Here is an 8,915-nt window from a genome sequence, read left to right as displayed (position 1 = left end):
ATATTTAAAACGAGAGTTCAATCATCAAACTTTTTTTGTTCATAACTTTTTTATAAACAATGAGCGACGGATAAAACCTTCATATTATTATTCAGAGAGGTGACCTTGATAACATATGTCAAAATTGTTGAGATCGGAAAATAGTCCGTATAACTGCATAATTACCTTATTTTTTTATTCTGAATATATGGATTCTAATTATGTAATTTATATTAAAACATATTGACTTCAAATAATAATAACAACAACAACAACAACAACAACAACAACAAATTTGTATAGATGTTGTTCTTTAAATCATTTATATCACAATAGACCAACTGTGTTGGAATTTGTTTTTGTTAGAAAATCAGAAGATTTACACAAACCGTAACGTTTGCAGTTCAATGAACACGAACCGTTAACATTAACAATAAAATACATTAATTTTATTCGACAACGATATTGTGTGAAAAGTGTGTCAAACGTCAGAATAAGCTAAAATGAGTCTTGCAATTATAAATAATCAATTGTACGATAATGTACTCGCGCTCAGGAAGTGCTCAGAACAGTGAAAAGAGAATCACAGATGTTTTTTACTTACACAATCTAAACAAATAAAGTTATTCAAATCTAATGTCTTGTTTTTCGATTTTACATGCAGTGAAAGTATGCGTACATGTGTTATTGCAATTACTTTACTAACTAGTTGAGAGTATTGAGAGTATACAAATATTTTTGCAATTTATTTCCGCTTTGCTTAATTTTACATAGATATTCACATTTGCGACTTTATTACATTGCATAATTCACTGTTAAGCAAATGAGAGGAATGTTATTCTAATTTATACGCTTTTGATAGTTTACATCGAGTTGTCTATGCAAATCGAAGTAAGTCACTTTTGTTTCAACATGAAAATGGAGGGCAGTCGTGATCATTCAACGGTATTTCCCATAGTGTTTCACATACAATCTTGAACAATATTGAAAATATTTCTCCGTGACAAACGTTGTAATCTGGGATATAAACTCGCAGTAATTATCTTATTTCCCTAACATTTTCTTTTCGATATCTCACGCTGACAAGCAGTTACGTTAACTTAAACATATTGTCGATGAAAGATATCACATTAGTCAACTTCTTAATCAGTAATTTGTGGCACTGCAAATAATTTGAACGTTCTAACACAAGACGAAAAATGAAGGTGTAAGTGCATTATTGTTTTATAGTAAACGTTTATGTAATTTTTTTAATAATAAGTATATTTGCGGTTTATATAAAAAATGTCATTTTTAATACTTTTTATCCTAACTGTATTTCTATTTTTACAAACTAGTATATAAAATTTATTCTTTTTAATATATTGTTAAATTTATAATAAAATAGTTTTATAATATATATTACACAACAATTTATATCACATACACAGAGATAGACGATAATCTTTGAAAAAAACTCATAACTTCTTGTAAAATATACAAAATATATTACGATTTGCTTTTACATACTCGACATGCGGTTTACAAATGCTTCAAAGACTACGAAGAATAGGCTAGGTAGGCATGCAGACACAAGAGTTCTATTTTGTAGAGAGAAAGTGATTTATTGGTCAGATATAGCAGCAGAATTCAAATGTAATGTACATAGAATGCAATATATATTATATCTAGAAAAAATCCTAATTAAATTGCTGTGGAATATAAGAAAATGATCTTCAAATATTTTTTGACATCTTTTGTAAGTAAACAAAATACTAATTGAGAATGAAAAGATTTCGAACAAAATACATTCCGCTGTAACAATTCTACTTTTACTTACGTATTTTCTTTATTTTCTTAAAAGTTAAATGTTACTTCTAAAAATCTCACAAAAGTGTGTGTACAATATTTTGCAATTCTATTGCACATATATACGTGCTTATTTTCATAGCAAACGTAGCAGTAGAATGAACAAAAATAAATATCGGGAGAAAAATTACAAAATAATGGCTATGATCAGGGCAGTTCATCACGTTTCTCCTTGTTACACCTATGCGTCCAAAACATAAATTATATCAGTAATAATGGGCGTGGTCTTTTTTAGTTACGAGTACTTTCGATCGAGACTAGCCAAGGACGTTTATGTAACCGTTATAGTTCTATAGCTCGAGCACAAGTACCATTTAAGCCCGATTTTTTTACAGCGTTTCGTAATATAACAATTTATTAGCAGTGAAGGCGATCATCGACTCTTTATAAGGTTCAAGTAAAACTTCGCGTATGTGATGTAACAGAACAATAATGTACACTCATTTTGGTATAAGTCTTTAAACATTTATGGAGAATTTAATATTCTCTTATTTTTTAATTTAACATATTATTTAAAAAAATGACGATATATATATATATATATATATATATATACATATAGGTATGTATACAAAAGAGTCAACGTGTATGTTGTGTGATATGAATCTTATTTAATTTCTTTTTAATAACATGTAAATGTCAACGTAATGCACACAACAAAGCACTATTATAAGATCATATAACGCGTGACTTATTGCGTGTCACGCATGTTTGATCAATGTTGTACAATTTCATATTGCAACACGATCAAATATAATTCTAGTTAAATTACTTTTTCTTTGAATATCATTGAGCTATATATAATATACATTTCCGTTCGAGACTCATTTCTACAGATAATTATCGAAAACTTTAAATACTTATATTATTCAATTGTGATACATAAAAGAGAGCCGATAAAAACAATATTGGAAATTACTAAAAGAATTTAGTATAATTACAACAGTATTATTCTATTATTAATTATTAATTAATTTTTTTCCATTGCTTATTGCAGAATTTAACATTCTTATTGCCAGAAATTTTTATCAGTTCCAATATCTACAATACAGTGCTATAGGTATATAATTTTACTTCTTTTCAACCTACAAAAGCTAGAAAAATGTGAGGAAGCGAATGTTAAATCAGTCAGCGCGACTTTCTTCCCGACCTCTTGAAAACAAGATTGGCGCGATTCTGATTTTTGCTATTTGTGTTTGTTAGATTCGAATGTTTTCTCATGGACAAACGATATATAGGTGTGCCTCTGGATAGAGAGACTGTGCGTACGAGTAAAAGTACACATGCATTTCGTTACACAATGCATTCACGTAGTGTCCTGTCTCTTATAAGGAACCAACCAAGTTCTCCAACAGGTCGTACTAGAAAATTTGTTCAGTTGTTGTTCAGTCGGTAGGACTTGTGGTACACGCTCGGTATATTTGTAGTTTACTGACAATAAGAGTCAGTAATGCATTACTCAGTAGTTTACTGAGAATTAACAGTGCGGCTTTATCCGGTTCGCGAGATCTATTGTTATTTCTCTAATTTTTCGGAACGTACTATCAGAGCAGTGTGTGTGAATCTTTAATCTATTATAGTTTAGCTATTACTTCGCGAAATATGAAGTAAGTAACAAATAGGAGACGCTTCAAGCATAATAAAAAACAATTTAGATTTCATATAACATATTTTCATATTGTGTCTAGAAAACAAAGCTCTATTGTCTATAAATATAAAAATGTATAAATATAAATACACACACACGTGCACGCACATACATGCATACATATTATTTAGTGCAAAATACTTTAAACAATAAATCTTAAATTGAATGCTCATTTTTTAATCTTTGATTTTTGTTAGATACATCGTGCTTTCGACGACGATTTTGTTGATTCTGTGCATCAAGACAAAGGCGCAAACTTTAGAAACTATAGCACAATGGCAGCTGCTTGACTTTGCGCTACCGCATGATCGCGGTTTTATCAATCGATATCAACCAGAAAATATAGTAATGACTGGCATCGAGATAGCTTGGAACAGAATCTTTATCAGCACGCCACGATTGCGTGCTGGTGTGCCAGCTACATTGAGCTTTATCCCTCGGAAGGTGCCATTGGGAAGCAATCCACAGCTTCAAGCATATCCTTCGTGGGACTGGCATAATGCTGGAAAAGGAGAAATTAATTGTACCAAATTGATTTCAGTATATCGGACTAGATTAGATAGATGTGACAGATTGTGGGTTGTTGACGCAGGTGTTATGACATCAATCGATGATTTTATGCCAGTTTGCTCGCCGAAACTTGTAGTTTTCGATTTGAAAACTGATCAGGTGGTTCGTCACATTACTTTTCCACGTGAGGTGAGCTGAAAATCATCTTGTTATGATAACAAGAAGAATTAACTTATGAATATTCGCGTTCAGAAAAAAAAAATAATTATATAGAAGCTAAAAAGATTTGAAAAAAATGAAAAATAAAATTATCTCTTCTAAACAAAATTATTTAGAAGATTAATATAAATATCTTGCACACATTTTGACTTACATTGGCCAACTAAAAATCTTTATCATTAAATAATTTTGTATAAAAATGAGAATATTAAACATTATATTCTCTACCGTGTATCACTCGATATTTAAATAACCTAATGTGCTGTTTACTTTAAACATGGAAAGAATGTGTCGTTAAAAATTTACTTTTGAAAAGTAAACAGAAATGATTACAAAATCGTATGTGAATGACTAGTTACAATTTTAATTTAGAACTACAGCTATAAAAAAACCGATATTGTTACTTTGTCTGATGCAGACTATAAACACAGAGTGAAAAATTATTTATAGATATAGATTCTGTTTTAAAACAAGTTACATTTAAAATAATTTTGCACAAAGTTACATAAAAAAAGTAACTACTTTTTTTTATAAAAAAAAAAGTATTATTATATGTTCTATATTTTAGGTGCTCCGACCGAATACTTTGCTAACTAACGTTATCATTGACGAATCTTCAGCAAAAACATGCGATGATGTATTTCTGTACATGACCGATACACTTGGCCCAGGTTGTACAAATAAAAAATCAAGATATTATTTTATCTTATTACAATTATTGTTTTTTATTTTATTAATATGATTTGTTATTTTCTAAGAGATATAAGTTACGTAATAAATACAGATGTGTTATTTTGTGCGAATGCTTCTTCTTGTGTTATTAAGATGTAATTATGTAAAGAGTAGGTTACGAAAAGATTTAACATCTCTTTTGAGTCTGAAAATACATATGTGATTTAAAGAATTTAGATGAATCAGACTAACAAATATGATATTTTTAATTTTTTTGTTAAATGTACTTTTTTGTAGTGACTAATTAGAAATTTTGTTTAATACAAAAACGATATGTAAATATTGATTTTTCTGAAAGAAATATCAAAATAAAAGTTGTAATTTATTCTCAGGAATCCTTGTTTTTGATGGTAATAGAAATAGAAGTTGGCGTGTTGTTCACTCATCTATGTATCCGAATCCAGATCAAGCAATGTATAAGGTAAGATCATAATATTTTGTGTCGAAGCACAGTGAATGCCAAGTGAATGATCTAGAAAATAATTCTTTTGATTTTAATGTGTAATTAATATTTAATAATTGTGTGTATAGATTTATTTAGTTTATTTAATAATTTAGTTAATTTCTTAGAGATAAGTATAATAATTTGATAGATTGTAATATTTTTGTACACTGTGTTTCACTTAATGTTTATTTTATTATTTAAATAAATAAATTCTATTATTTAAATAAATAAAAGAGAGACACAAATAATATAAGAAACAAATAGATTGTGTAAATGTATAACTTACGTACATCAAATTTATTCTTTTCTTTTATTGTTATTCTTTAATTTAAAGAACATTAATTTTTGCATTATTTTTTGTTTTTGTTTTATTAAGATAGAAACTCTTAATAAGGCGTGTATATGTAATACAGAAGCAATGTACTATCTAATCAAGAATTATAAATACACACAATGTTACGAATTCAATGCGATTCTATCTACACGATCTTATTTCTTGCTTGTAGAAGATATTTAGGTACGCAGCAAAATGATTGAAATCACAAATGTGTTGAATTATAAATGTGAGTTTTTTATGAGAGAGAGAGAGAGAGGTGTTATTTTTTTGTTGGGCTAAGATAGATTTTTTTACATTATATTTAATGACTGCGATAGGAAAACATTATTAAAATGAAGAGAAATTGACTGTGTTTGAATTAAAAACTTTTCTAGATCGGAAGTGTAACTTTTGAATTCTTGGATGGAGTTGTGGGCATTGCATTTTCACCGAGATTCCAAACAGTTTATTTTCAACCTCTGGCGACCGATCGAATCTTCAGCGTGCCCACTTCGGCATTGCAAGCCGGACCGCTTGCTCTGGGTCAACAGTTACCTGTGACCGTGGTTGGCAGAAAGTCGAGTCAAGGTCTGTCGTTGGCCGTGGATCCTTGGGACGATACGATCCTGTTCGCTCCGTTTACCGAAACCGCGGTTGCATCATGGCAACCGCAGACAAATCAACAAAGGTATAAAATCTGGAACACAAAATAGTTTTTTATTTTCTCGAAAATAATTCAATATCTAAAAAATAAATATAACATTAATTTTAATAATAATAATAATGTTAATATTATGTCTGATAGAAATCTAAGTTTTGAAGTTTTCTGATTTGACTTTTTGAGATATATTACATCTTACATTAATAATTGTATAAAGAATTTATAATGGAATATAAGTGTAAAAGTAAAGGATACAATTTTTTTATAAAAATCTAACTGAAATGATAGCAAAGAGCTTCTTACTATTAGCAATAAATGCAATAGAATAGAGAATAAAATAGTTAGGAATTTCCATAAGGAAATTCCAAAACTGTGACTGTTAATGGTTTTTTTTACTTGAAGACTTTTCTTTTGACTTAAAATGTTTTATCAAGAAGTATTTTACACATTAGTTTAGTTATTTTACTAAAGTATTTTATTAAAATTTATTTAATTTCATTATTTGTGTAATTATTTATCTTATAAATATTATTAACTAAAATATTTTACATGCTTTTGTATGTTTTAGTGATATAATACTATATTAATATTTAATTGTATAACTAATTATGTGACTTTATATAATTTTGTTTTTTTTAGCATACTTGTTTACAGCCCAGAAGAGTTACAATTCATTGCCGAAATTGTATATGCAAGTCGCGATAATGGCAATTTTTGGATAATGTCATCCAGATTCCACAAGTTCTTTCTGAGACAAATTGATAGAAATCAGATTAACATTCGAATTATGAGGATTAAAACGACTCGAGCTTTTCAGCAGCAAGTAGATCGATACTATTCCTTGAATTTTTACAATAATACTCTGAGATACTGAAAAAAGAGCTAATTAAAATCTATCAGTTGAAGAAATTGCAAACAATCGTATCTGACAATATTGCGAAAAATTTTAGATAAAACAGTTTACACTTAAAAAGACAAATTTTGTTATAGATACGTAGAAAAAAAAGATATACATACATTTTGTAACAAAAAAAGTATTTTGTGTGTGTGTATAAGATCTTTCATAAATATTTTTATTTTTATAAAGTGTAATTTATATAGTTTTTGATATTGTATTGTAAACTTTAAGAATTCAATGTAAAAACTTACTATAAAAGACTTCTAATTATAAAAATAATAAATATAAAAATATAATAAAATATATATATATATATATATATATATATATATTCGTATATAAAGTTAGTTTTTTACCTGTTTTTTACCTTTTCGAAAAGTATCAAAGTTAGAATATACATCTACATATATATGTATATACATATATATAACGATCTGTTAGTAATATGTAAATATTTTTAACCTGAGTTAGATTGATTTTAAATTTTAATAATAAAAAATAATCTATTCTTTGCTGTAAAATTAAATGTTCTCAAAAACTTATGGTTTACTTAGTATTGCTGAGTTTGCAAATTCTTTCGTAATAACGACATTTGCATTCTTTTACAGTTTATGTAACTCATAAGCCCAAAATGTTTAATAATTTACATTTGCAACAGATGTGCAATGTTTTGTAATATTTTGTAATAGGATTTATCTAGTAATATTATTAGATACACACACATATAAAATGTATAAGAAAGTTATAAATTTGTTTGTATATAAATAAAAAGTATATATGTAAAAAATTAAACATATATTAAAAGCTGAAAATAAAAACCTATGTAAAAATAAAAACCATTTTTACTTTTATTTTACCATACATATTATATATAACTTTTATTCGCATTTTCGCGTTTAGTAATCATTCAAATAATCTACTAAAAAAATTGTCTAAAACAATAGATCTTTTATCCGTTTTAGCTATAAAAGAGCTATAATAAAATATGAAAAAACTCTTAGTCTATAAAATGTACATATATCGTTGCTTAAAACGCTTTTGTGAGTGTGCATCGCGTTGCAAAATTTTGTAATAAGTTTTTAAATATACAATTTTTTTATAATAATGAGTAAGTGCTTTAAGAAATATTTAAAATATAGCGAATGATCAGCATATCAAACTTAAGCGGTAGAATCTTCCATAATATGACAAATGAGTTGAATGTCAACGATCGACGCAAAATATACATACATACATGTTATATATTTTGCGTCGTGTTATATATGTTGTATATTATGTTTTTTTAAGATATAAGATCTTCTTTACATATGTTTCTAATAATTCCGAAAAAGTTAACAAGTCACCTCTCGGGGAAAAACATATACGCAGAATATTATCCATTACTTAGATGACATCATCTTATTTGCCTCATCGTTCTTTTGACAGAATCTATTAGATTATTGGGACTGTGGTGATATTACAAAATAAAACAAAACTGATAATTAAAGCAATAATATAAACTGAAAGTTCTGTGTGTTTAAAAAAATATAGATATAAAAATAGAATTAATATAATTATAAAAATATAATTAATATAAATATAATTTTTCTAAACTAGCAATGGTAGTACCATGCGTAACAGTAAGCAAATAAATTTAAAAATTATTTTATTTTTCAATTA

The 8,915-nt window shown here is 27.4% G+C and overlaps 1 protein-coding gene across 1 annotated transcript; it reads left to right on the top strand.

Moving 5' to 3' along the window:
• Nucleotides 1–3,118: 3,118 nt before the first annotated feature.
• Nucleotides 3,119–7,359, top strand: LOC109863954 (protein yellow). Its single transcript, XM_020444676.1, has 6 exons — nt 3,119–3,434; nt 3,673–4,174; nt 4,773–4,875; nt 5,269–5,357; nt 6,093–6,385; nt 6,998–7,359. Exons 1-6 carry the CDS (start codon nt 3,430–3,432, stop codon nt 7,230–7,232), a joined length of 1,227 nt encoding a protein of 408 aa, XP_020300265.1. The 5' UTR covers nt 3,119–3,429; the 3' UTR covers nt 7,233–7,359.
• Nucleotides 7,360–8,915: the final 1,556 nt, after the last annotated feature.

Source organism: Pseudomyrmex gracilis, unplaced genomic scaffold (assembly GCF_002006095.1).
Source record: "Pseudomyrmex gracilis isolate BER0280 unplaced genomic scaffold, ASM200609v1 scaffold_0, whole genome shotgun sequence".
NCBI lineage: Eukaryota > Metazoa > Arthropoda > Insecta > Hymenoptera > Formicidae > Pseudomyrmex > Pseudomyrmex gracilis.
The sequence above is the reverse complement of the archived record's forward strand: the minus strand, read 5'-3'. Positions and strand labels throughout refer to the sequence as shown.